Raw genomic sequence first — 26609 nt, forward strand, 5'->3', positions numbered from 1 at the left:
CCCCTCCCCACCACCAGCCCCTCTGCAACTCCTGTCCCTCAATCAGAGTCACCTCCAGCCCCTCACCCCCACCGGCCACCCCCAAGAGGAGCTGCCAGAAGTCCCCCCCAGACCCTCAGGTCCCCACAGTGGTGCTCAGGGACTGTCCCCCCATCCTGGGCTATGGGAGGGCTTGGGGCAGAGGCAGTGTCACTCACAGCACTCCTCGGGATTCTCGTCCGAGTTGTCCCCACAATCGTCCTCCCCGTCACACTTCCAGGCCAGGGGCTTGCACAGGGTGTTGTTGCACTGGAACTCGTCCAGGGGACACGTGCGGACTGTGACAGTGCAAGGGGGGACATGTCAGTGCAAGAGGGGACACAACAGTGCAAGAGACATGTCAGTGCAAGAGGGGACATGTCACTGCAAGAGGGGACATGTCAGTGCAAAAGGGGACATGACAATGCAAGAGGGGACACGTCAGTGCAAGAGGGGACATATCAGTGCAAGAGGGGACATGTCACTGCAAGAGGGGACATGACAATGCAAGAGGGGACACGTCAGTGCAAGAGGACACATCAGTGCAAGAGGGGACACGTCAGCTCGTGCAGCCCTGCTGCCAAAACCCCAGCGTGGGGCTGCAATTCCAATTTCCAGCACGCACAGGGGGTCTCCAGGGCTGGGGGGTTTCCATGTCTGTGCACGCTCCAGAGTGGGGCAGAGAGAGGGGGACACACACACAGGGGAGCGCTCCCACCCTCAGTGGTGACACAATGACACCAGGGCAGGGATGGGGGGGACACAAGCAGCCCAGGAGGACACACAGCTCTGCCATTACCCCCTGTGCCACAGTTCTCCTCGTCGCTGCCATCCATGCAGTCGGCGTCGGCGTCGCAGCGCCAGCGCATGGGGATGCAGTGCCCGTTCTTGCACTTGAACTGGTCAAACTCGCAGCGGGGCGTGCAGTCTTTCTGCAAGGGACAGGCAGGGACACGCTCAGCAAGGACAGGGTGGCCACGGCAGGCCCCTGCTCTGTTGCCACAGCCAGGCTCTGAGCCCTAGGGCAGGGGCAGAGGGGGGATGTGTCCCCATGCTGCTCGTACCTCGTCGGAGCCGTCGGCGCAGTCGTGGTCCCCGTCACATTTCCACCTGCCCGCGATGCAGCGGCCATTGGCACACGAGAACTCGCTCTCAGAGCAGGGCCGGGGAGCTGGGGACAGAACACAGAGTGTGCCCTGAGCGTGGGGACAGCCTGTGAGGGCAGGGGGTGTCACTGGCCAGCAGCTGGGGGGGCACAGGGTGACACGCACACACGGCGGGTGGCACTGGGGACAGGGGGTGCAGGCAGAGCTGTGGAGCTGCCAGAGGGGCACAGCTGGCACCACCTCCCAGCCCCTTCCCATCCCACTCCCTGTGAGGGTTTTGGGGGACACTGTGGCCTCAAAGCCTGGCTGTCCCCCAGGGAACAGGTCACTCACTCTCCACAGGGCAGCACCAGCCCCAGTGCTGCCCACCCCAGCTGCCCCCCAGGCAGGAGGAACTGCAGCAGTGCCCTGGCAGAGCCTCATCCCTGCTCCCCCTCACAGGGCATGGGGACATGTACACAGCTCACAGCTCACTGGCACAGCCAGTGCCAAATCCAGGAGGATGGCACATGGCACAGCCACCAACCTGAGATGGCTCTTGGGACCCTTCCCCTCCCCACGGCCCCGGGGTATTGGGGCACAGAGACCCTCTGGTCATGGCACAGGATTGTGGGGGAAGAGAGGAACAAGGGGTGTCCAGGAGGAGCAGGGAGAGGCACGGTAGGGATGGGTTTTGGAGCCAAGTCCAAGCCATGCACGGGCCCTGCAGAGCAGCAGGGTCAGACCCTCCCCAGCTGTGGCTCCGTGGAGGGAGATGCTGCTGCTGATGTTCAGTAAATCCACCTGGATTGTCCAGTCCCGACCCCTCTGCCCTCACCTAGAAATTATTGTCTTCATTGGTTTTAGAGAGACTGTAACATGGAATTAAAAGATTTTGGCAGGAACCTACCTCTGAGCGCCCCATAACGACAGTGTGAAAATGGAGAAAAACATAAGATGAAGTGAAATGGCACAAACTCAAAAACACGACGGGAAATCAACAGAAAAGAAAACAAAAGCTGTACCCTAAAGAGCTGCAGGAAGACTGAAGGACCCAGTGGGCACTGTGGGGTGGGAAAGGGTCTGGCAGCAGACCCTGGTGCCATCCCACAGGCAGCCTGAACCCCTCTGGAGGGACAGAGCCACAGTGGAGCCCTGGGAATGGTCTTGTCCACAAGGACACTCGTGTTCCTTGGCTGCTCCTTGGTGCTGGCACACGAGCAGGAGCTCACCAAGGGGCAGCACTGAACTCTCTGCCCCAGCTCTGGGGATCAGCCACCTCCCCACGCACTGGCCCAGGCCTGAGGTTGTGACCCAGGTCCCTCCTGACAGCTCTGTGTGTCCCCATGCCATCCCAGCTGCCACTGCCAGGTGACACAGGGGGTGACGCTTGGTGGCAAAGCAAGACAAGGTGCCCTCAGGTGACTCTGCTGGGCCTGCACTCCTTCGGGGAGTGTTTTGGGGTCACCCCTTCAGTGTCACTCATCACCTTCGGGCTGTCTCCTTGGCACAGCCTCCCCTCTGCAGGGCCAGGCTCTCCACACCCCAGGGCTGTCCTGGCGTGGGGACACGGTGGCACTCCCGGCCACCAACCTGACAGCAAAAGCAGGGCTGGGGGGGCCCAAACTTCTCCCCTCTCCAGTGCTCCACCCTGGGGACAGCGAGGGCTGGGGGGTGGCACGTACTGCAGCTCTCCTCGTCGGAGTTGTCCCCGCAGTCGTTGTCGTAGTCGCACTGCCAGCGGCCCGGCACGCAGCGGTTGTTCTTGCAGCGGAACTGGTACGGCTCGCAGGTGCGCTCGTCTGGGGGGACAGCAGGGACAGGGACAGGTCAGAGCTGCCCCACAGCGGGGCGTGGATGGCACGGGGACAGGGACAGAGAAAGGGACAGGGACAGGTCAGAGCTGCCCCACAGCGGGGCGTGGATGGCACAGGGACAGGGACAGAGACAGGGACAGGGACAGGGACAGGGATAGGGTCAGAGCTGCCCCACAGCGGGGCGTGGATGGCACAGGGACAGGGACAGAGACAGGGACAGGAATAGGGTCAGAGCTGCCCCAAAGGAGGGCATGGATGGCACAGGGACAGGGACAAGGACAGGTCACAGCTGCCCCAAAGGGGGGCATGGATGGCACAGGGACAGGGACAAGGACAGGACAGGGTCAGCTCTGCCCCAAAGGAGGGCATGGATGGCACAGGGACAGGGACAGGTCAGAGCTGCCCCAAAGGAGGGCATGGATGGCACAGGGACAGGGACAGGACCGGACAGGGTCAGCACTGCCCCAAAGGAGGGCATGGATGGCACAGGGACAGGGACAAGGACAGGTCACAGCTGCCCCAAAGGGGGGCATGGATGGCACAGGGACAGGGACAAGGACAGGACAGGGTCAGCTCTGCCCCAAAGGGGGGCATGGATGGCACAGGGACAGGGACAGCATCAGCACTGCCCCAAACGAGGGCATGGATGGGACAGGGGTCAGCACTGCCCCAAATGAGGCAAGGGACCAACAGGGACAGGGGTCAGCGCTGTCCTGAACCAGGGGAAATATGGGACAGGGACAGGTGCATGAGGGGAGGGACAGGACAGGAACAGGGATGTCAGCACTGCTCAAAACAAGGGGAAGAAAGGGACAGGGACAGGGGCCAGCACTGCCCTGCACATTGGGAGACATGGGACAGGGATGGGATCAGCACTGCTCCAAATGAGGGCAGGAATGGGACAAGGACAGAGGTCAGCACTGCCCTGTATGACAGGAGGATGAGACAGGGACAGGTGTCAGCACTGCCCTGAACATGGGGAGGGACAGCACAGGGACAGAGACCAGGACAGGTGTCAGCACTGCCCTGAACATGGCAAGGGACAGGACAGGGACAGAGACAGAGACAGAGGTCAGCACTGCCCTGCACCTCCCTCTGACCCAGCCCTGCCCACGCCACTCAGAAAAGGAGCAGCTGGAACTCCTGGGGCACCCCAGAGGAGACAGCCAGTGCCAGACCAGACTGTCCCTCAGGAAACAGGGACACAAGATGACAGTGACTTGTCCCCACGGCCCCTGCTCACCGCATTCCTCCTTGGGCTCATCGGATCCATCCCCACAGTCGTCCTCCCCGTCACATTTCCAGCGTGCCGGGATGCACCGGCCCGAGTCCTTGCAGCGGAACTCGTCCACACCACAGGTCATTTGGGCTGCAGGGGACAAAGTGACACAGGCACAGGGCAGGGATCAGCACTGCTCAGGTGTGTGCTGCTCTCTGCAGGGCTGATGAACAGCCTGGAGCTGGGTGGGATCCCCCTCCCTTCCAAGCAGTTCTCCAGGGTGAAGTCAAGGGGAGGAGGATCCCAGCAGGGCAGAGACACCAACACCATCACCCACTGGGACTGAGCAGGGACTGAGGAGAGACTGAGGAGAGACTGAGGAGAGACTGGGGCAGAACTGAGAAGGAATTGAGCAGGGACTGAGGTAGAACTGAGCAGGACTGAGCAGGGACTGGGGTAGAACTGAGCAGGGACTCAGCAGGGACTGAGCAAAGACTAAGAGGGAGCTGAGCAGGGACTGAGGAGGGACCGAGGTAGAACTGGGCAGGGACTGAGCATAGACAGAGCAGGGACCAAGTAGGCACCAAGAAGGGCCTGAGCAGGGACCTGTCACCCCACCAGCACACAGAGGTGCCCGGTGTGGGCATTTTACACATGGGCAGAATCCCCCTCCCCACACAGGTGCCTTACTGCAGTTAGCAGGTTCATCAGAGCCGTCCACGCAGTCGTTGTCACGGTCACAGACCCAGACACGGGGGATGCAGCGCTTGGTGATGGCACACTGGAACTGGTTGGGGGCACAGGTCACCTCCGCTGCAGGAGGGAGAAGGGGTGTCAGGAAGGACAGCAGGGCAGGCAGGGGCCAGCCACTCCATTCCCCAAAAAACAGCTGTGGGGTTGAGAGGTGTGTGGATGCTCCAGGGGTCACAAGGGGTTGGTGTGCTCAGTGGAGATGGAGCAGAGCCATAAAATGGCCCCAGAAGACTCCAAGCTATGGGGGAACAGGGCAGAGGCCACCAGATCCCTCAGCTAGGCAACAGGCTCAGCCCAAATCCACTTCAAGGGACTTAAGGATTTCATTCCCACTAGGAAACAGCAGCGTCTGTAGGGGTGATGGCGACAGAGGGTCTGCAGAGACCAGGGGGATGGAGAAAGCTCTGGCACAACCCAGGGAGCCAAACACCCCAAGACACAGACCTGAGCCCCTCAGTCTGACCCACACTAGCTCCCACTGACACCCTGAGCCCCCCACTCACGACAGTCCTTCTCGTCCTCGCCATCCCCACAGTTGTCCTGCCCGTTGCAGCGGAAGATGCCGGGGATGCAGCGGTTGGTGTTGGTGCATTTGAACTGGCTGGGCAGGCAGACGTGGATGTCTGGGGAAGATGTGACACAGTCAGGGGGTGACAGGCTGCAGCTGCACGCCGTGGAGGCCTGGGGGTCACAAGGGGACACAGGGAACCTACCACAGTTGGCCTCGTCCGAGTTGTCCTGGCAGTCGTTGTCGCCGTCGCAGATGAAGGCGGGGTTGGTGCAGATCCCTGTGGAGCACTGGAACTGCCCTGGCCTGCACTTGAACTCAGCTGTGGGGTAACACAGGGCCACAGGTTTGCTCTGAGGAACATTTTTAGGGCACACCTCAACCTCAAACCCCCACTCCACCCCTCTGGGGTCCTCTGCAGGGACCCAGCACCCAATTCTGAGCCCTGCTCCTTGGGACAATCCTGACACAGGGACAGATGTGTCCCACTGCTCCCTGAACCCTGCCGTTGGACTGACCCTCCCCTCAACGGGGCTGTCCCAACAGCCACAGGGTGCTGGGACACGGGGGGGCTGTGTCACCCCCTGGCACTCACGGCAATCCTCCGGCTCGTCCGACCGGTCCCCGCAGTCGTCCTCGGTGTCGCATTTCCACCAGAAAGGGATGCACTTGTCGTTCTTGCAGACAAACTGATGGAGAGAGGAGCTCGTGAGGCGGTTCAGGATGGGGAGGGGGGACCCCAAAAGATTTCATCCCCAGTGAGCTCAGCCAAGGGCACTGATCCTGTGCTGTCCCCTCCAGGTATTCCCAAATCCTGACCCAGGGCAAAGCCTTAACCCCACCCAGTCCCTGGGCTTTGAGGAGAGGGGTTTAAGAACATTCCAGAGCTGGAGGGTCTCTGGCTCCCGTGGACACCCCCAAACATGAAGTTCCACAGGAAGGAGGTGCTGCCTGCACCCACAGAATACTGTTCAACATCCCATCACCCCTGGGGAGATCATGGCAGGAGGGACACGGGCATGGGGAACACCCAGGCAGGCAGGGACAGGCAGTGACAGGCAGGGACAGACAGGGACAGGCAGGCAGAGGCTTACCTGGCTGGCAGTGCAGTTGGACACGCAGGTTTTGCCATCACTGCCCAGGTAGAAGTTGGTGGGACAGGCACACTTGTGCCCCCCACCTGGTGAGAGCAGGCAGAGGTTGCTGCAGCCGCCGTTGTTGGTCTTGCAGGGATGGTTGGGAACTGGGGAGAGCAGGGTGACAACAGCAAGTCAGACCAAGCTGGGGACACTCTGGGTGGCATGGGAGCAGCAAGACACTTGTGACCCTGCTCCTGCTCCCCCTGCCTGACCTGGTGTCCCCCCATATCCCTTTCCTGGGGTGGTTCCTCAGCACCCCCAAGCCGTGCTCTGTGGGAAATGAATTTGTACTTCTATTTCTCCAAAGTATCCAGTCTTATTTGCAAGGCCACCCTTTGAAACTTGTTTCTAGTTCCATTTCTCTCTCAACAATGCCCCTCCTATTCCACAGCATTCCCAAGCCAGCATTTCTTATCTCAAGGTTTGCATACAGATGCACACATTGTGTGAGTCTTTTGTCAGGCTTTGGGAATTTCCTACAAATCCATTTCCCACGTTGCTCACCGTCGGGCTGGCGGTAGGGGTGGTAGATGTGGATGTCCATGGGCCGGTGCAAGGTGCTGATCAGCAGTGTCTTGTTGGCTCCTGTTGTCTTGTGGGCCCGGTTGATGGATTTGGTCTCCCAGTCGGTCCAGTAGATGAAATCCTCGAAGAGGGTGAGCGCGAAGATGTGTGGGATGTCCTGGCTCAGCACTGCGCGGGGAGCAGGCGCTCAGCGAGGGGCTGAGCCACCTTCCCCTCCCACAGCGAAGCAGCATGGACACAGAGGAGTGGCCAGAGCTGGGGACTGTCCCCAACAGCGCTGGCTCTCATTGCAACACCTCACCCACAGTTTGGACCCCCCCAAGGCATGCTGGCACGCCGGGAGCCCTGGCACTCTCACCCGTGTGCCGGTTGGAGCCGTCCAGGCTGGCGAACTCGATGTAGTCCTCGCGGGCGTCGGCCCAGTAGATGCGGCTGTTGATGTAGTCCAGGGTGAGGCCGTTGGGCCACGTGATCTTGGTGTCCACGATGACGCTGCGGTTGGTGCCATCCATGCCGATCTTCCCGATCAGAGAGTGGTCCCCCCAGTCCGTCCAGTAGAGGTAGCTGGGGATGAAACAGAAGAGCAGGGAGATGTTGAGTTGGAAACCACAGAAATGCCTCCCTGTGAGGGTGGGGAGGCCCTGGCACAGGGCGCACAGAGAAGCTGTGGCTGCCCCATTCCTGGAAGTGTCCAAGGTTGGATGGGGCTTGGAGCAAGCTGGGATAGTGGAAGGTGACTGCCCACAGCAGTGGGGTGGAACAGACGGTCTTTAAGGTCCCTTCCATCCCAAACCACCCACGACTCTGTGATAAACGGAGCTGCACAGGCACAGGGCAGGGAAAAGCATCCCAGTGGCCAAGAGGGAAGGCTTCATCCCATCTCCCAACCTCTGGCACTACAGCAAGATGACCACAGCCCCCTTCCCAGAGCAGAGCAGAGCAGCAGGCCCACGTCCCCTGGGCTCTCACCCGTTCTGCACGTCCACCACGAGCGCGCGGGGCTCGCGCAGGCCCGAGTTGACCAGCACGGTGCGGTAGGCGCCGTTGAGCTTCGACACCTCGATGGTGTCCCGACCCTTGTCACACCAGTAGAGGTTTCCTCCCACCCAGTCCACAGCCAGCCCGTCGGGGTTGCTGAGCCCCGTGCGGTGAAGGACCTGCCAGGAGGAGTCAGAGGTGACAGGGATGAGCAGAGAGAACCAAATCCTGATGTCTCAGGGGTGACAGCATCCCACTCCCCAGCCCAGATCTCCTTCCTCATTCCCTTCTTAGGTTTAGATGGGATTTTTGGGAAGAAATTCCTCCCTGTGAGGGTGGAGAGGCCCTGGCACAGGTTGTTCCAGAGAAGCTATGGCTTCCCTAGATCCCTGGAAGTGTCCAAAGCCAGGTTGAACAGGGCTTGGAGCAACCTGGGATAGTGGAAGGTGTCCCTGACCATGGCAGGGAGTGAAACTGGATGAACTTTAAGATCCCTTCTGACCCAAATCTTTCCACAACTCCATGACTCTTCCCCCAACCTTTCTTCTCCCACATTTCAGGGCAGTGTGGAGCCCACCCCTGCTTGGGGTGGGGCTGCAAAACATCCCACAGCAACTGGGTCTGACTCCCAAAGCCCAGTGACGACCCCACAGCGGGGCAGGAGGTGGGTGAGGCCCGGCTGCCCAGCCCAGGGGTGCCCCAGGGGCTGCCCCACATCCTCACCTGGACGTTGCTGCCGTTGATGTGCATGCGGCGGATCATGCTGCCCTGCGTGGTGACATCTGTCCAGTAGATCATCTGCTCCCGGTAGTCGAAATCCAGAGCCACAGCATTGTTCAGCCCCTGGAGAGCAGGGAGGGAAAAGGGTTGCAGCAGCCTCAGTGCCTGGCATGGGCTCTGGGGGGGTTTTATAGAGCCCACAGCCTCCCTGCCTGCTCCTCGCTCACAGTGACCTCCTGACATTTAGATGGATCTACCATTCCCCTGGGAAGCCAAGAGCCCAAACTCCTCAGCTGACAGCTCCTGTGTCCTTCAGGGCATTCTCCATCCCCAAATCCCAGCCACATGGGGCTGCTGTGCCTCCTGCTCCCAGCTCACCCCGCACCTGCTTGAGCAGAGTGTAGTTGGAGCCATCCAGGTTGAGCTTCCTCAGATAGTAGCGATTGGCGAAGATGAGGAAAGGCTCTTCATCTGCATGGAAAAAGAGGGAAAAGTGGCAGGGGAGCACTGCTGGGATGTGGGCAGAACCCTGCAGACCTGCCACCACTCCCTCATGAGCTGGGGGCAGCCACTTCACCCTCCAACTCCAGCGCCAGGAGCATCCCACGGTCACCAGGAACATCCTGAGCTCTGCGCCCACACCTGGCTCTCACCTGTGACAGCCTTGCAGCTGGTGGGGTTGTCAGGTCTGAGCTTGTAGCCCTCAGTGCAAAGGCACTTGTAGCTGCCCAGGGTGTTGATGCACTTCTGGCTGCAGGGGTAGGTGGTGGAGCACTCGTCGATGTCGATGCACGTCTTCCCGTCGTCCTTCAGCCGGAAGCCGGGACGGCATCTGCACTGCAGGAGCAACCCCGAGCTGTCAGACACCTCCAAGGCCCGCACGCCGGGAGGTGGCAGGTGCTGGGAGGTGACAAGTGTCACCATGGGACACGCAGACTCAGCAAGGACAGCTGAGATGCACAAAAAGTGCCTGAAGCGCCCGTGTCACGTCCCTGGCCCAGCTGGCACAGGACAGACACAACCCTCACGTCTGCGGAGGAGGAAGGAGAGGGAACAGCAGGAGCTGTGCCAGGGGAGGTTTAGGCTGGATATCAGGAAAAGGTTCTTCCCCCAGAGAGTGGTCAGGCACTGCTGGCTGGCACAGCCCCAAGGCTGCCAGAGCTCCAGCAGCATTTGGACAAAACTCTCAGGCACAGGGTGAGATTGCTGAGGTCTCCTGTGCAGGGGCAGGAGTTGGACTTTGTGGGTCCCTTCCAACTCAGGGCATTCTGTAATTCCATGATCTCTGCAGCCAGCCCCCCCACCCCGTGGCCCCCTACCTTGTACCCAATCTTGAGGTCCTCACACTCCTGGGAGCAGCCACTCAGCTTCTTGTTGAGGCACTCGTTGATGAAGCAGTTGAGCTCGTCAGAGCCGTCGGCGCAGTCGTTGTTGTTGTCGCAGAGCAGCGCCTCGGAGATGCAATTCCCATTCTTGCAGAGGAAGAAGGAGTCGTTGCACTTGTTTTCTGTAGAGGGGAGGTGGCAGCGGTCAGTGGGGGGTGGCTGGGGTTCTGCTATCCCCCCCCAGGACCCCAGCGTGACCCCAGCAGGTACCTGGGCTGCTGCAGCGCGGGTTCTTGGGCGCCTCGTCCGAGTGGTCGTGGCAGTCGAACTCCCCGTCACATTCCCACTGCCGGTTGCTGAGGCAGCGGCCGTTCTGACAGCGGAACTCGTGGGGGCCACAGGTGGGATATTCTGAGGGAGGGTGAGGGGCTCAGCCAGCATCCCACCCTCCTGAGCCTTCCAGAGGCACCGTGGGGCCACTCCGAGAGAGGGAGAGGCACCATGGAGCCAAACCTTCCCAAGCTGCTGGGAGTGACAGGGGCACCACAGAGCAGCTGGCCTGGGACAGGGCTGCTCTGCACACAGACAGAACTCTGTGGGTTTGGGTTTCTGTGTGGGTCTGGATCTCTCTGTGGGTTTGGAACTCTCAGTGGGTTTGGATCTCTCTGTGGGTTTGGATCTCTCTGTGCGTTTGGATCTCTCTGTGTGTTTGGATCTTTCTGTGGGTTTGGATCTTTCTGGGGGTTTGGAACTCTCTGTGGGTTTGGGTTTCTGTGTGGGTCAGGATCTCTCTGTGGGTTTGGATCTCCGTGGGTTTGGATCTCTCTGTGGGTTTGGGTTTCTGTGTGTGTTAGGCTCTCTCTGTGGGTTTGGAACTCTGTGGGTTTGGATCTCTCAGTGGGTTTGGATCTTTCTGTGGGTTTGGGTCTCTCTGTGGGTTTGGAACTCTGTGGGTTTGGGTCTCTCTGTGGGTTTGGATCTTTCTGTGGGTTTGGATCTCTGTGGGTTTGGATCTCTGTGTCAAGGCTGGGGTGCTGTTCTCCACTAACAACCCCCTTCTGCTGCCTCTCCAGGTTCCCTCTCACCACACTCACACCAAACCCCTCCGGGGTGATGAAGACCCTCCCAGGGTACTGTCCCAAAGCCCATGAGGACCCAGCTGGGTCGATCCCCACCCTGGGTCCCACAGACACCCACCACATTCCGGGGACTCGTCGGAGCCATCACCGCAGTCGTCGTCGTGGTCGCAGACGAAGTGCTTGGGGATGCACTGCCGGTTCCCACACATGAACTCCCGCTCGTCACAGGTGTTGTTGTACACTGCAAAGGGTCACCACCACCGTCAGCCCCTGCCAGCCCCCTGCCTCCCCCAGCCCCAGCCCAGGGCACTCACAGCAGCCGGCAGCGAGGGTCTCATCGGCCCCGTCCGCGCAGTCCTTGTCCCCGTCACAGAGCCAGCGCTCCGGCACGCACACGTAGGTGCCCGGGCACTGGAAGGATCCCGAGCTGCAGGTGGTCAGCCCTGGGGAAGGGAGGAGCAGGATGGAGTCCGGTCACCCCACTGTTGGAGCCTCAAGATGCTCAGGAGAACAGCGAGATCACAGGTGGGAGAAAGGATGGGTGCAGGGATGCAGGAAGGTGGTGATGGAGCAGGCAGGATGGAGATGGGGAGAAGGGATGGAGCAGACTCACGGCAGCGACTGTCCTCGTCAGAGCCATCCCCACAGTCGTCAGCCCCATCACACACCCAGAGCTTGGAGATGCAGCGGTGGTTGTTGCACTCGAACTGCACAGGGTAGCAGAACTTGTCTGGGAGAGGAGAAGAGGAGGAGATGGGGGTCAGAGGGAGGTGATAAGGGAGGAGAAACCAGCAGAGCATGGCCAGGCTGGGCCAGCCAGGCTCCAGGAGCCCAGGGGGTGTTGGGGGTACTGCTTGTGGTCCCACAGGGCTGGTGTGGGACTCGCTGCTGCTGGATCTGAGGAAGATCCCCAGCTCCTGAGCACTGTTTGGGGCTTGTTCCAGGAGGTTAGAACTAAAAATGCAGCTGAGGGGAGCCATAACTGGTCCCGTTCAAAAGCACCACAGACATTTGTGCATGTGCTGGGCAAACCAGCACACGAGGACTGGTTTATACTGGTCACAGCTAAAAGCCAGGAATGTGGAGTAAAACCACAGAGAGGGAAGAATCTGGGGTCTGTCCATGGCAAATGGATGTCAGGGAGAGAAGAGGGTCCTGCCCACCCTCCAGCACCACCCCGTGCCCCAGCCCAAATCCTGACTGTCCCCACCCTGCCGCTCACTGCACTGGGTCTCATCTTCGCCGTTCTCGCAGTCATCCTCCTTGTCACAGGTCCAGGTCATGGGGATGCACCTCCCACTTGGGCAGGCAAAGTAGTTGGATGGACATTTGGGCTTCCTCCCACCTACTTTGTGATGGAAACATCAGTGAGGACGACAGCACAGCCTTCTCCCAGCCCAGAACTGAAGCATTCCTCCCCAAAATCCCCCTGAGGTCCCACATCCCAACTCCCTGCAGCACCATCTGTGCAGGAGCCACACGGGCAGAGGACAACGAAGCCTCCACAGCCCAAGCAGACCCCAAAGGGGCATCCCTGCCCCCAGAGCCCCCTCTGCCCTGCTGCTCTCACCGGGGCAGTTGCGCTCGTCCGAGTAATCGCCGCAGTCGTTGGCGCCGTCGCACACCCAGCTGGGCGCGTAGCACAGGGACGTGTGCTCGCACTTCTGGAACGTGGTGCCCTTCACCCCCAGCTTGAAGTAGCTGCTGCAGTCGGTGGCAGCTGAGAGGAATCACAGCAGGAGCTCCAGTGACACAGCAGGAACCACGGCAGAAGCCCCCTGGTCTGGCTCCACCACGTGGCACTGACCCCTGCCCTGCTGCCGGAGCCCACCACACCCCACACACCCCCAGATGTGCCCCACACATGCCCTGAGATGCAGGGATCCACCAGGTGTTGGGGTGCTGAGCACGGCACAGAGGGGCTGAAGGGGTGGGCTGGGGCTGCCTCATCCCAGGACAGCAGCAGGACCCTCCTCCCTCCCCAGCCCAGCCCAAACCCCAAAGCCCCCGGTCCCTGCTGCCAGCACCGAGAGCAGGAGCATTCCCAGAGCTGAGGAGAGGCCAGGGGCAGCAGCTGGGCACTCACTGCAGTTCATTTCATCAGATGCATCCTCGCAGTCGATGAACTGGTTGCAGCGGCTGGAATTCCCGATGCAGGTCCCGTCCCGGCAGCGGAACTCGGTGGCAGCACAGCTGGTTTCTGCCAGGGGGAGGAAGCCCCCAGTCAATGAGGAAGGGTGGGGGGGGCTACACCCACACCCCCCCACTGCCCACACAGCTCTGGGATGCTCAGAGTGCTCCCAGACCCAAACTCCTTCCTGGCTCACACTCTTCCTGGGAGCCATGGGAGCACCCCCCCATTGCCTATTCAGCTCTGGGATGCTCAGAGTGCTCCCAAACCTGATCCCTTCCTGGCTCACACTCTGCCTGGCAGCCTGAGCCCCTCTCCTTGGCACAACCAGAGCTGGACAGGACTCTGAGGAGCTCCTGACTGCCCCTGTCAGTTTGGAACTGAGCAAACCCATCCTGCAGCCCCCGAGGGAATGCCTGAGAGCCATGGGAGCCATGAGGAGCAGTGACACCACGCCCTGTGCCCCTCCTGGCTGTCAAACCACTCTCTCTGGGAAGCTCTGGGTGCTGCATGCCCATGCCCAGGAGTTTTTCCTCTCAGCTGTCACTGTAAGCTTTACAAAGCAGCACAAGCTTGACCTTGACTCTCCGTTAAGCCCTGGCTCTGCTCTGCTCCTGTCAAGCTGATGGTAACTCCCTCCTGAAGCCGCTGTCCCTGTCCCAGGCAGCTGACAGAGCCCTGGCAGGGGCTGGCCGGGTGCCAGGCAGACACTCACTGTTACAGGGCACCTCGTCCGAGTTGTCCCCACAGTTGTCCACGCCGTCACACCAGTAGCGACTGGCCACGCAGCGCCCGTTCATGCAGTGCAGGTAGCCCTTCTTGCACTTGCGGCTGCCTGCCAGGGAGGAAGAGGAGGAAGAGGAGAAGGTGAGGAGAAGGAGGGCAAGCACCCCCGAGGGTCTCAGATCCTTGGGGACCTTCCAGCAGGGGGAGAAACCACAGAGCAGGATCAGGGAACCCACTCCCTCGTGCAGAGGGGTGAGGGCTGGTGTTTGAGGGTGCTGCAGACCCCACTGGCTCAGCTCCAGGGTTCCTGCTCTCCAGCATGTCCCCAACACTGGGGAAGGTCTGGAAACCTTAAAGGGTGCAGCTCTAGGAGGGCAGGAGAGATTGTGAGCACCTGGGGGATGGAAGGACACCCTGGAGTCTTGGAGCTCTTTGCTGAGCAACCCTGGCAATGTCCAAGGCCAGGTTGGATGTGGCTTGGAGCAGGTTGGATGTGGCTGGGCTAGGGGAAGGTGTCCCTGCCCCTAGGGGCAGGGGGTGAAATGAGATGAGCTTTAAGGTCCCTCCCAACCCAAACCATTCCATGATTCCATGACCTTGAACATAGGAAAAAGGATTGATTTATTGGAGTGCTGTGAATCCTGCCTTCCATCCTTTAAATTTTTGCCTCCATCCTCTTTAAGATTTAATGGCAAATTGGAAGAGGTTCTAAGACTAATTAACGAGGGACAGACCTTGCAAGGCTGTGTGGAGGTACCTGCCTCGTGTATTTGGCTGCCTTGAAGGGGAAGATTTTGTTCCCTTCCAACCCAAACCGTTCCATGACTCTCTGAGTGGAGCTGGCAGCTCGGGCAGGGTGTCTGGGGGTGCTGGGGTGCGTGTGTGGGTGAGCAAGGCAGCAAGAGGAGGAACCTTACTGCAGTAGGACTGCTTCTCGTCCGACTTGTCCTTGCAGTGCACGACGCCGTCGCAGGTGCGGCTGAAGTCGATGCATTCGCCGTTCCCGCACTCAAACTCCTCGTGCACGTTGCAGGTGGAATTCACAGCTGGACAGAGCGCGGGAATGTCAGCTCTGCCAGGCAGAGATCAGCCTCACCCCTTCCTTTCCTCAGACCCTGCCACCCCCCTCACCTTTGCAGGTGAAATCCTCCTGCAGGACCCGCTCCCCGCGGCAGGAGCAGTTGACGTGGCCCTTGGGGGTGAGCAGGCACAGGTCCTGGCAGCCACCGTTGTTCACCCGGCATGGGGACAGCTCACCTAGGACAGAGGGACAGTGGTCACACCAGGGATGGACCCAGCAGCCCCTCCTCCTCCTCTCTGCTGGGACAAAAAGCAGGGATCCCTCCCCTGGGATCTCTTTCCATGAGGCTGTGGAGGGTGTAGGGGATTGGAGGCATCCAGTCTCCCCAGATTTTACAAGGAGATGCCCTGGAAAGAGCAGGGACAGGGCAAATGCTCTCTGTGTTCAGCCTGTACTGGGTTTGGAGATGGACAACTCTGGTGTGAGAGTCACGAGGGGGCAACAACAAGCTGGGAAGGACAGTGGGATGACTCCCAAAGGGCTAGGAAGGACAGGGGGATGGATTCCCAAAGGGCCAGAATGTACAGAGAGATGGCTTCCCAAGGAGCCACGAAAGGACGGTGGGATGGGTTCCCAAAGAGCCAGAAAGGATGGCGGGATGACTCCCAGAGCACCATGAAGGACAGTGGGATGGGCTCCCAAAGGACCATGAAGGATGGCGGGATGGGTTCCTGAAGAGCCAGGAAGGACGGTGGGATGGGTTCCCAAAGGACTGTGAAGGACAGTGGGATGGATTCCTGAAGAGCCAGGAAGGATGGTGGGATGGGTTCCCAAAAGGCCAGGAAGGATGGTGGGATGACTCTCAAAGGACCATGAAGGACGGTGGGATGGATTTCCAAAAGCCAGGAAGGACAGTGGGATGGATTCCTGAAGAGCCAGGAAGGATGGTGGGATGGGTTCCCAAAAGGCCAGGAAGGACCAGGGTGCACCCACCAGGGCTGCTCCTGCCTTGGTAGAATGGGTTCCTAAAGGACCATGAAGGACAGTGGGATGGACTCCCAAAAGCCAGGAAGGACAGTGGGATGGGCTCCCAAAGGACCATGAAGGACATGGGGATGGGCTCCCAAAGGACCATGAAGGACAGTGGGATGGGCTCCCAAAGGACCATGAAGGACAGTGGGATGGGCTCCCCTTCCCCAGGCCTGCTGCCAGGCTGAGGAGCAGAGGGCAGGGACACTGCAGGGACACCAGAAGGTCCTCACAGCTGTCGGTGTCGTTGGCCACGGCGATGATGCCCATGGGCTGCTGGGGGATGTCCACACGCAGCAGCTTCATGTCGGTGCCCACGTATTTGTTGGCGCGCTGCACGGCCCGGCGCACCCAGTCCGTCCAGAAGATGTAATCCCCATACACGGCCAGGCCAAAGGGGTGCACAGGCTCCGACTTCAGGATCACCTGCCAGGCACAGAATCGTGGCATGGGTTGGGTTGGAAAGGATCTTAAAACTCATCTCGTTCCCACATCCCTGCCATGGGTGCATGCACCCTCCAGGGTTGCTCCAAGCTCCATCCAACCTGTCCTAGGATACTTCACAGAATACTTGAGGTTGGAAAAGGTCTCCCAAGATCAAGTCCAACCTGTGACCAACCCCCTCCAGAGCATTCTGCAGTTACCTCCAAGGATGGTGACTCCACCACCAACCTGGACATCCCCTTCCAACGTTTAATAATCATTTCCATAAAGAAATTCCTTCTCATGTCCAACCTGAACCTCCTCTGATGCAGCTTGAAGCCATGTCCTCACTTCTCAGGGGCACAGCCCAACTGGGGGCAGGAGGAACCCGCTGTGGGATGCATCCCCACAACCCCCCACACACAAGAGTAGGGGGTGCCTGACCTCCCCAGCCTCAGGAACAGCTCTGCTTCCCTCTGACCACACTCCAGCCCCAGTTTGGACACCCTCCTCCCCATCTCCCTGGCCTCAGACTCACATGGCGATGGGAGCCGTCGTATTCGCAGCGCTCGATCTTGTCCAGGGTGGCATCAGAGAAATAAATCTTCTCAGCCTTGTGGTCGATGGCCAAGCCGTTGGGCGTCCGTATGTCCTGGTCGATGATGATGAGGACGTTGGCACCGGAGAGGGTGGCCCGCATGATGCTGGGGTGCTGCTCATTCCAGTTGGTCCAGAACATCAGGCTGGGAGGGGAGGGACACACAACGCCTTTGGAGCCCCAGCTCAGCCACATCCAGGCTGGCTCAGCTCATCCCTCCATGGCTGAGGGGCTTCCAGGGACTGGGGGATGCATGGGACAACATTCCCACGTAAAATGAGTGGGAAGGGGGTGAATGAGGCTGCTGCAGCCAGCTGGGAAATGTGGCACTCCATGGATGGGGATGGGATACGGGGTCTGGAGCTGCTTGTGGGGAGGGGGCTACAGGGTCTTTCCTCCCTGGGGGTCCAGAGCTGGATCCAGACCTTCCTCCCTGCTATGTCCACTGGGACCACGTGGCCCCAGCTCAGCCACATCCAGGCTGGCTCAGCCTATCCCTCCATGGCTGAGGGGCTTCCAGGGACTGGGGGATGCACGGGACAACATTCCCATGTAAAATGTGTGGGAAGGGGGTGAATGAGGCTGCTGCAGCCAGCTGGGAAATGTGGGACCCCATAGATGGGAATGGGATACGGGGTCTGGAGTTGCTTGTGGGGAGGGGGCTACAGGGTCTTTCCTCCCTGGGAGTCCAGAGCTGGATCCAGAGCTTCCTCCCTGCTATGTCCACCGGGACCACATGGCCCCAGCTCAGCCACATCCAGGCTGGCTCAGCTCATCCCTCCATGGCTGAGGGGCTTCCAGGGACTGGGGGATGCATGGGACAACATTCCCACGTAAAATGAGTGGGAAGGGGGTGAATGAGGCTGCTGCAGCCAGCTGGGAAATGTGAGACCCCATAGATGGGAATGGGATACGGGGTCTGGAGCTGCTTGTGGGGAGGGGGCTACAGGGTCTTTCCTCCCTGGGAGTCCAGAGTTGGATCCAGACCTTCCTCCCTGCTACGTCCACTGGGACCCCATGGACCCCTGGGGGGGCTGGCTGGACCCTCGAGGGCCACTCACTTCTGGCACTCGTCCAGCACGAAGGCTCGGGGGTGGTCGTCCCCTGACATGGTGATCACGGTCTCCCTCTCGAAGGCCCCGAGCCGGCTCTGGTCCACGGTGTGCCGGGTGATGGTGGAGGTGGTGTAGCTGGTCCAGTACAGCGTGTCCCAGCCGCGGTGGTACGCCAGCCCCTCCACCGAGCCCACGTCTGTGGGGACAGCAAAGGTCACACCCAGCCCTGACCCTGGGTCACCCTGCATGGCCAGGGCTGACACTGATAGTGGGATGTTGAAGGTTTTGCTTTTAATTACAGCCCAAAAATCCCTCGGAGGCTTTGGTTGCTGGGTGGGGACTCAATAGGGCTGGGGGCTGTGCTCAGGATGGGGCAGAGACCCCTGAGACTCCAGAGTCTCGTGGGTAGAGCTTTGTTGGAATGACCTTCCCTTGCAGGAAGGCTGAGGGATGCACACCTACAATGCACCAAGGACTTGAATTTTGTTCTCAAACTCCACAGCAGCCAGACCTTGCTCTGGATCCACAGCAGCAGCGCTGGGAAGGGGAGGGTTTCCCTCTGCCAGGGGACAGCTGAGCCCCTGGGGCACAAAGCGACAAGGCAAAGCCTGGTGGGGACCAGGGAGCCCTTCCCAGCTGGGAACTTGAACGGTGCACCCATCCTCTCCCCCTCATTAACGCTCGGCAAAGGGTTTAATGAGGCGGCTGTGAGAGCTGGGCCGTGCTCTCCCCTCTCAGGGATAAAGCACCATGAGCACCACTGTGAATTCCCTCATTAGCAGCACGTCCAAGGCCCTGGCTCAGGGAGCTCCTGGAGCAGCAACCACAGTTCTTTGAAGCTGCTGCAGGTGCCAATAAACTCAACCAAGTGCAAGGTGAGGCCTGGAGGTGAGGCCAGGGTTGGGCACTCTGAGGGTCAGGGCTTAGGGCGCTGCCTTGGGAGGTGAGTGTGAGCACAGAGCTGATCCCAACTTTGCTGCAGTGCCTGTTTCTAGAGCCCAAGCCTCGTGACACGCTCTCCGTGCCAGAACAAGCTCTGCAGGCTGCTCCCAGTGCCTGTGTCCACTCCCAGAAGCTCCTCAGAAACCTCACACAGCTCAGCCTGTACCCGCTGCCCCTCCAAATCCACCAAAACCCCTTGGGGAACAACAGAGGGAGTGCAGGAGGAGGTGAGGGAGGGAGAGACAGGTCTGAGGGCAGGCAGATCCCCATGCCACTCACTCTCCACGATGGTCTTGCGCCCCGTGCCATCATCATTGATCTGCTGGATGTTGCCAAAGTGGATGTCGCTGTAGAAGATGCGGTTGCTGCCCTTGGAGCCGTAGCGGTAATCGAAGGCCAGGGCAATGACATTCTTCATGTGCTCGGCGTCCTCGAAGGGCTTGATGGGTGCATTGAGGTTGTTCTCATCCGAGAGGTGGATGCTCTTGAGGATGGTGCGCTCCGAGTAGAGCAGGTAGCCGTCGTAGTCCCGGCAGCTGACGCCGTCCTCCGACAGCATCCCGTGGGCGCAGGCGCACGTCCTCTGCCCGCCGCCGCGGAACAGGCACAGCTGCTGGCAGCCCCCGTTGTTCTGGGCACAGATGTTGGTGCCTGGCGGGGGGACAAGGGGGGATTGGGTGAGGGACTGGGCAGGATGAACCCACTCGGCCATTTTCAGCGCTCGGCACTCCCAGAGGAAGGAACAGGCTCGAGCCATGGTGCAACACGGCTCCGATGGGGACAGAGTGATCCATGTGCTTCCATCCCCATTCCCCACATGAGGAGCTGCCCCCCGTGCTCAGACCTACCCTTCTGCCGGGCCCGGTTGAAGACTTTGATGTCCTTGAGCTGCACGCCGATCCCGGTCCGCAGGGACACCGACTCGGTGGCGTTGTCCTTGTTTCCTCTTTTGATGGAGCCGTTGGCGTGAGTCCTGAAGGAGGACAGGGTCACCAAGTAACCAGCACAGGACCATTCCCCACCTTGCCACAGCACCCACCAGCTCCCCCCACCCTCCACACAGCCCCCAGCCCCCTTGGCACCTCACCTATCACTCCAGTAAATGTACTCCTCGAAGACTGACACGGAGAACATGTCCATGTTGTTGCTGGACAGGACAACCTCCCTGTTCTCGCCCGTCTCCAGGTCAATCCGCTCGATTTTGTCTGTCCTGGCATCACACCAGTACAGCTTCCCATCCTGCAGGGATGAAACAACATCCCAGTTGGCGTGGGGACAGCACTACCCTCTGCACCTCTGGCAGGATGTCCTGGGGTTCAGACCACCCTGAACAACCCTCCCGAGACTCTGGAGCCCTGAGGAGGGCAAGCATGTGCCCAGCAGCAGGACACAGCCACAGAGACCTTGGGGGACTGGTACCATCCTTCCCAGATGCCAAGTGTACCTCGTAGTCCACGGAAATGCCGTTGGGCCAGCTGATGCTGACGTTGACCAGCACCATCCTCTCGGTGCCATCCAGGCGCGAGCGCTCGATGCGGGGGTACTGCCCCCACTCCGTCCAGAACAGGTACCTGAGGGGACAGCAGGGATGTCACCACAGGTTCGTCACCAGGAGCAGCACTGGCCCTTTGAGTAAAGGACAGACACCACCCCATTCATCCCCCCACACTGGGCTTTCAGTCCAGACCCTGCCCACCCACAGACATCGCATGCCCTGGATCTCCATCCCTCCCCAGATCCAAACACCTCTGCTCTCCCAAAGAGGGCTCTGTCCAAAGCTGAAGCCACTAAGGAGGCTCCACTTGGATTTTCTGAGGTGCTGGCACCCACCAGGTCCCAAGGGACTCCCAGGGAGTTCAGCCCATCAGTGAAAGGAGGATTAAATCCAGGGTTTGGACTCCTTGGTGTGGCAGGAGACCTGCAAGTCCTCTGCTTTGTGCACACACACAGCTCTGCCGGGAGGTGTGGGGGGTCTCACCCTGCGCCCACCCCACAGGTGATACCCCTCTTTGGGGCAGTATCTCACCCCTTCTCTGGATGGACTGTGATGGCCCGTGGCTTGTCCAGCCCCTGCGAGATGACCACGTAGCGGAAGGACCCGTTCAGCCTGGCCACCTCGATGACATCAAAGCCCTGGTCCGTCCAGTAGATGTTTCCTACAAGAGGGGACGGTGAACCCCCACAGAAGCCCCACTGCCCCCCCTGCCCCGGCTGCAGAGCCCCATCCCACCTGCAATCCAGTCCACAGCGATGCCCTCCACGCGGCCAATGCCGTTGGTCACCACGTCCTCGCGCCACGTCTGGTCCCTCTTGGCTCGACTGATGGTGCTCAGGCCCATGTCCACCCAGTAAATCGTGTCATTCTCTGAGAGGGACAGGAGGGGACGAGTCAGTGACCACCTCTGGTCACTCCAGAATGGTAAAACCCTGCACCCTGGAGCGCTGAAATCCTCCCTCACCCCAGTTCTGCCGAGGGGGCATTCCAGGGCAAAGCACTGCCCAAAAGGGTGATGGTGATGGTCCCTTCATGCTCCCCATCCCCTGTCCTGTTCCAGCCCCTCTGTCCCATCCCCAGCCCTGCATCACCTGCATGGAAGTCGATTCCCACAGCCAGGGAGGTCCCAGACACCGGCACGAGGGCATCCGACTTGTCATTGGGATCCAGGGGAATGCCCCGGATCCCCTCGTGCACCGAGTACAGCAGGAAGGAGCCAACACCTGCAGCACAGGTGCAGGGACAGTCAGACACATCCCAGACCCCACAGGCTGTCCCTCCACCGTGGAAAACTGTGACAGGGGAGGAGCACGAGCCTGGCAGGGTTCTGCAGGCCCAGCACAGACTGCAACCCCTGGCACAGCCCGTTCCAAGGTCCTGCCCTGTTCTAGGGGGGCACAAGGGAACCCCCTTCCCACCACCCACCACCCCCACCCCGTGTTGGCAAAGGCTCCACAGCGCATCTGGGTCAGGGCAGCACTTGTTATTCAGCCCCTGCCCTGACCCAGATGGTGCAGAGCTCTGCCAAACCCCCCTCAAAACCACCCGGAACATTGTGCACACAAACAGCCTTTGAGAGGCCCTGGCAGTGCCCGAGGGGACGGGGGGGATCTGCACAGTGAGGGCTGTGCCTGGCCCTGCTCCCAGTGAGCCCAACCTGCCGCCCACAGCGAGGGTCCCACCTCTCCCTGGGAGGGTCCCAATCCCTCCACCTGACACCCCTGGTGGTCCCACGCTCATCAGGGACAGCCCATGCAAGGGTCTTGCTGCCACCTGAGCCCACAACCCTCCAAGCCCCCCGGTGTCCCTCTGGTGCCCAGTGCTCCCCCACAGTGACATGGGACACAGAGCAGTGGGAGGAGCCCATGAGCAGTCAGAGCAAGGGGTCACCAGCTGGGGTGGGCACAGGCATGGCTGCGGTGGCCACAGGGTCTCTCTGCACCGAGGGGTGGCTCAGGGAGGGGACAGGGACAAGCACACACCTTCACAGGACTGCTGCCCACTCTTGAGGCTGTAGCCTGCAGTGCACATGCAGGAGCGGGTGGTCTCCGAGGTGGGCAGGCACAGCTGTGAGCAGTCCCCGTTGTTCTGGCTGCAGGGGTTGGTCCCAGCTGTGGCAGAGATAAGGGGGTGAGGGGCTACAGGGGCCAGGGTGCACCCACCAGGGCTGGGACTGTTGGGGCAGCACCCACACGAGGTGGGTGGCACCAGCCAGCACGGGCTTGGCATGAGGGCAAGGACAAGGCTTGGGCCAGCTGCCAAGGATGGAGCCACCACAGAGAGGTTGAGCAGCTGCCCCAGGACCCCACACTGACCTTGCTGGATGCTCTCATCGTACACCTTCATGTGCATCACCAACGTGGTGCTGTTGCGCAGCACCGTCACCTCCGTCCCGTCCTTCTTGTTGCAGGTGCCCATCCTCTCGGAGGCCTGGTCAGCCCACCACAGCTTGTCCCCTGTTGGGAGAAGGCAGGAGCATGTGGCAGCATTCCCCATCCCCTCCTGCCTCAGCTGAGGTGGGCAGGAGAGTTTGGGAAGGGGCAGGAGATAGGGGAAGGTGTCCCCCTCTGGCAGCCCTCACCCATGATGGCCAGGGCGGTGGCCTTGCTCAGCTGGCCCCGCAAGGACTCGATCACCTCCAGGTTGCTGCCATCCAGGTCACACCTGTTGATGGTGCCGTTGCCAGAGCTGATCCAGTACAGTTTGCTCTCCGGGTAGTCGATGGCCAGGCCTGGAAAGGACGGGAATGTCACCAGGCTGGTGGCACGCAGGGACCGTCACAGATCGGGAGGTGGGATGGGATGGGATTTATGGAGAGAGCAGGCAGGTAAGGTCATGGTGACCCAGCACAGGACAGCTGCCACCCCCACAAGGAGCCAGAGTGGGGACTTGAGGCTCTGCAGGACAGCAAGGAGAGGTGGGGGATCCCAGGGGCCATGGGGGGGTCCATACCAACAGGTCCCTTCTGGTTGGTGAAGAGGAGCGTGCGGTTGCTGCCATCCATGTTGGCCACACTGATGTTGTCCCCATCTGTCCAGTACAGCTTCCTGCAAGATGAGAGGACCATGGGTGAGGGGCCATGGTGCCAGCAGCCCCCCTGCACCCTCCTAGCCTTGCAAAGCCCCTCACCTGCTCATGGCACAGCCTGGGCAGCCCCACAGCCCCTTGTCCCCACCCAGGATGGGGCTTGGGGGTTGCCAAAGCCCCATGCACACCTGGATTGGCACACACTGGTGGGTGCACACTTATCACAGCCTGTTCCCCTTTGCACACACGTGTGCTGACACACAGGGACAGCCCCCGTTCTCTTCCCCATCACAGGAGTGCACCATCACACACACTCCTGTGCCTGCACACACACCTCTTCCCCATCAGCACCACATCCCACCAGACTCACCCCCGGAGTGGGTGCACCACCAGGCAGTGAGGCTTGTCCAGCCCCTGGATCACGGCGTTCTTGAAGGAGCCATCCAGCCTGGCCACGTTGATCTGCTTCTTGTTGGCGTCGTAGCTGGTCCAGAAGAGGTTTCTGGAAACCCAATCCACGGAGAGGCCGTGAGCGTTGGGCAGGTCTGCAAGGGAATGAAGATGGGAGCTCGTCAGCTGTGAGGACAAGGCTGGGATGATGCTCAGATGAAGAGGAAGGCTCTGGAGGGCTGGGGGTCCCACTCCCTCCACACCAACCTGCAGAGACGACGGTCTCCACGCCGGTGCCGTTGATGAAGGCTCTCTTGATGGTCTGGGTGCGGACATCTGACCAGTAAATGCGCTGCTCCAAAGCGTCGTAGTCCACCACGGTGACGTTGTCGATGTCAGGCACGGTGAAGGAGATGATGTAGTTGTAGTAGGGGTTGTCAATGTCCACGCCCCGGATCTCCATCTGCCGCGCGTACAGCAGGAACTTCTTAAACTCTGCGAGAAGAAGAAGGGTGCTGGTGGGATCTCAGCTCCAGAGCACCCCCTCATCCCCCTGCCAGCTCCCCTGGCAGACCCCTACCATAGCAGGTGGTGTTGTCCTTGTCCAGCTTCATGAGGTGGGGGCAGGCACAGGACAGGGTGCGGTTGTAGTTGATGAGGCAGAGGTGGGAACACGGCCCTTTGCCCCCGTTGGCTTCGCAGGGATTAGGAGCTGCAAAGGGGACAGGACTCAGCGACATCCCAGCCTTGGAGACACCCACCCAGGAGACCCCAAGAGGTGCAGCCCCCCCAGACCCTGCCTCCCCCATCAAGCATCACTTGATGGGGCAAAGGGGCAGCAACAGGGATGAGAGCATCATCCACCTGCTGCTCCAAGGGGGTGTGGGCTTAGACCAAGTGCCAGTGCCACCCCCTGTTGTCCCCCCACCCCATCCCCCCAGCTGCACACCCCCAGCCTCACCCAGGGGCTGCCGGGAGGGGTGATACACCTGCAGGTCAAAGGGCTGAGTGTTGGTCCTCTGCACCACGGTCACGTTGTGCCCCGTCCACTTGTTGGCCTTGGCCAAGGTGTTGGTGCGCCAGTCGGTCCAGTACACCTCCCCCCCGTAGAGGGTGACAGCGAAGGGGTGGGACAGGTACTCGTGTCCCCTCAGCACCTCGATGTGCCCTGTCCCATCATACAGGGCTGAGTAGATGGCGTCCGACCTGTGCCGGGGGGAGATGAGGGTGAGGGAGGTGAGGAGGGGGCACCACGGGGTCTTTAACCCAATAGCAACAATCAGCAGGGTCTAAGCAGCCATGGTGTAAATCCTGCTGATTTACACCAGGATCTACAGAGGAGAACACCCAGAGCCAGGGCTGGCACGTGTTGGAGACACAAACAGACCCCACAGCGTGAAGGCTTCTCTCTCCCAGCCCAGCACCACACTGGAACCAGGGGAAAATCCAGACTGGGAGGGACAGAGAGAGGTGTCCTGGCCCTACCTGGCATCGATCCAGAGGATCCTCTTCTCCAGGTAGTCCACAGTGAGCCCGTTGGGCCATCCCCCCGAGCCCGTCTCCTTGTGGATGGTGCGTCGGCCCACGCCGCTCATGGAGGCGGCCTCGATGCGGGGCAGGCTGGCGTCCCAGTCTGTCCAGAACAGGATCCTGCCAGGAGGAGAGGCTGTGAGCAAGGACAGGAGCCCGTGGCCTCATCCCCCTGCAAGATCCCACAGGTGCCAGCGTGTCCTGGTGAGCGCTGTCCCCTCCTGCCTCACCCATAGCGAGGGTCCAGGGCGATGGCGCGGGGGTGCTCGATGTCCCCGGCCAGCAGCGTGGTCCTCATGGTGCCATCCAGCTTGGCCACCTCAATCTGGTCCAGGTTGCTCTCCACCCAGTAGATGTTGCCAGCGATCCAGTCCACGGCCAGTCCCTCAGGGGTGGCCAGGCCGTACTGTATCACCACCTCGAAGCTGGTCAGAGCTGTGGGACACAAGGGGAGGGCTCAGGCTGGTGCCCCTTCGCCAGCCCACCCAACTCCACCATCCCCGTACCCCCAACAGCTCCACCCAGCTCAGCTGGGGTTGATCGTGGGGGGATGTGTCCTCCCCAAACAGGGCCTGAACCACCCCTGTCCATGGTCCAGACCCCAAAGGGCTCAGCACCTCCTATCCATGGACAGATCCCAAAGAGCTCAACACCCCCAATCCATAATCCAGACCCAAAGGGCTCAGCATTCATCCATAGTCCAAACCCCAAAGAGCTCAACACTCCCGATCCATATCCCAGATCCCAAAGAGCTCAACACCCCCTATCCACGGACAGACCCCAAAGAGCTCAGCACCCCCAATCCATAATCCAGACCCAAAGGGCTCAGCATCCATCCATAGTCCAGATCCCAAAGAGCTCAGCACCCCCAATCCATAGTGCAGATCCTAAAGGGCTCAGCATCCCCAATCCATAGTGCAGATCCCAAAGAGCTCAGCACCCCCAATCCACAGTCCAGATCCCAAAGGGCTCAGCACTCCTATCCATAGTCCAAACCCCAAAGAGCTCAGCCCCCATCCACAGCCCAGACCTCAAAGCCCCCCAAAGGGCTCAGCATCTGTCCATGGTCAGACCCC

At 60.5% G+C, this 26609-nt stretch overlaps 1 protein-coding gene across 1 annotated transcript in view; it reads right to left on the reverse strand.

Moving 5' to 3' along the window:
* Window positions 1–26609, reverse strand: part of LRP1 (LDL receptor related protein 1) — a gene marked incomplete at its 3' end in the record, with an annotated part of 88779 nt that overhangs the window by 12033 nt on the left and 50137 nt on the right. Inside the window, exons 26-69 of the mRNA XM_041472679.1 lie at window positions 25764–25968; window positions 25489–25653; window positions 24965–25209; window positions 24584–24715; window positions 24271–24498; window positions 23984–24158; window positions 23539–23633; window positions 23168–23317; window positions 22902–23042; window positions 22569–22697; window positions 21678–21809; window positions 21322–21456; window positions 21118–21247; window positions 20536–20662; window positions 20179–20330; window positions 19940–20064; window positions 19371–19742; window positions 18156–18345; window positions 17035–17239; window positions 16307–16499; window positions 15155–15280; window positions 14941–15069; window positions 14013–14132; window positions 13253–13366; window positions 12737–12886; window positions 12377–12514; window positions 11780–11896; window positions 11481–11609; window positions 11285–11407; window positions 10358–10498; window positions 10082–10269; window positions 9416–9599; window positions 9148–9233; window positions 8766–8885; window positions 8034–8221; window positions 7423–7628; window positions 7044–7232; window positions 6495–6643; window positions 5996–6089; window positions 5606–5722; window positions 5396–5515; window positions 4830–4952; window positions 4164–4289; window positions 2789–2905 (exon numbers count right to left, since the gene is read on the reverse strand). Of these exons, the coding sequence (XP_041328613.1) occupies window positions 2789–2905; window positions 4164–4289; window positions 4830–4952; window positions 5396–5515; window positions 5606–5722; window positions 5996–6089; window positions 6495–6643; window positions 7044–7232; window positions 7423–7628; window positions 8034–8221; window positions 8766–8885; window positions 9148–9233; window positions 9416–9599; window positions 10082–10269; window positions 10358–10498; window positions 11285–11407; window positions 11481–11609; window positions 11780–11896; window positions 12377–12514; window positions 12737–12886; window positions 13253–13366; window positions 14013–14132; window positions 14941–15069; window positions 15155–15280; window positions 16307–16499; window positions 17035–17239; window positions 18156–18345; window positions 19371–19742; window positions 19940–20064; window positions 20179–20330; window positions 20536–20662; window positions 21118–21247; window positions 21322–21456; window positions 21678–21809; window positions 22569–22697; window positions 22902–23042; window positions 23168–23317; window positions 23539–23633; window positions 23984–24158; window positions 24271–24498; window positions 24584–24715; window positions 24965–25209; window positions 25489–25653; window positions 25764–25968 (6720 nt within the window). The remainder of the gene's footprint in view (window positions 1–2788; window positions 2906–4163; window positions 4290–4829; window positions 4953–5395; window positions 5516–5605; window positions 5723–5995; window positions 6090–6494; window positions 6644–7043; window positions 7233–7422; window positions 7629–8033; window positions 8222–8765; window positions 8886–9147; window positions 9234–9415; window positions 9600–10081; window positions 10270–10357; window positions 10499–11284; window positions 11408–11480; window positions 11610–11779; window positions 11897–12376; window positions 12515–12736; window positions 12887–13252; window positions 13367–14012; window positions 14133–14940; window positions 15070–15154; window positions 15281–16306; window positions 16500–17034; window positions 17240–18155; window positions 18346–19370; window positions 19743–19939; window positions 20065–20178; window positions 20331–20535; window positions 20663–21117; window positions 21248–21321; window positions 21457–21677; window positions 21810–22568; window positions 22698–22901; window positions 23043–23167; window positions 23318–23538; window positions 23634–23983; window positions 24159–24270; window positions 24499–24583; window positions 24716–24964; window positions 25210–25488; window positions 25654–25763; window positions 25969–26609) is intronic.

This window comes from Pyrgilauda ruficollis, unplaced genomic scaffold, assembly GCF_017590135.1.
Source record: "Pyrgilauda ruficollis isolate IOZ18807 unplaced genomic scaffold, ASM1759013v1 scaffold296, whole genome shotgun sequence".
NCBI classification, from domain to species: Eukaryota; Metazoa; Chordata; class Aves; order Passeriformes; family Passeridae; genus Pyrgilauda; species Pyrgilauda ruficollis.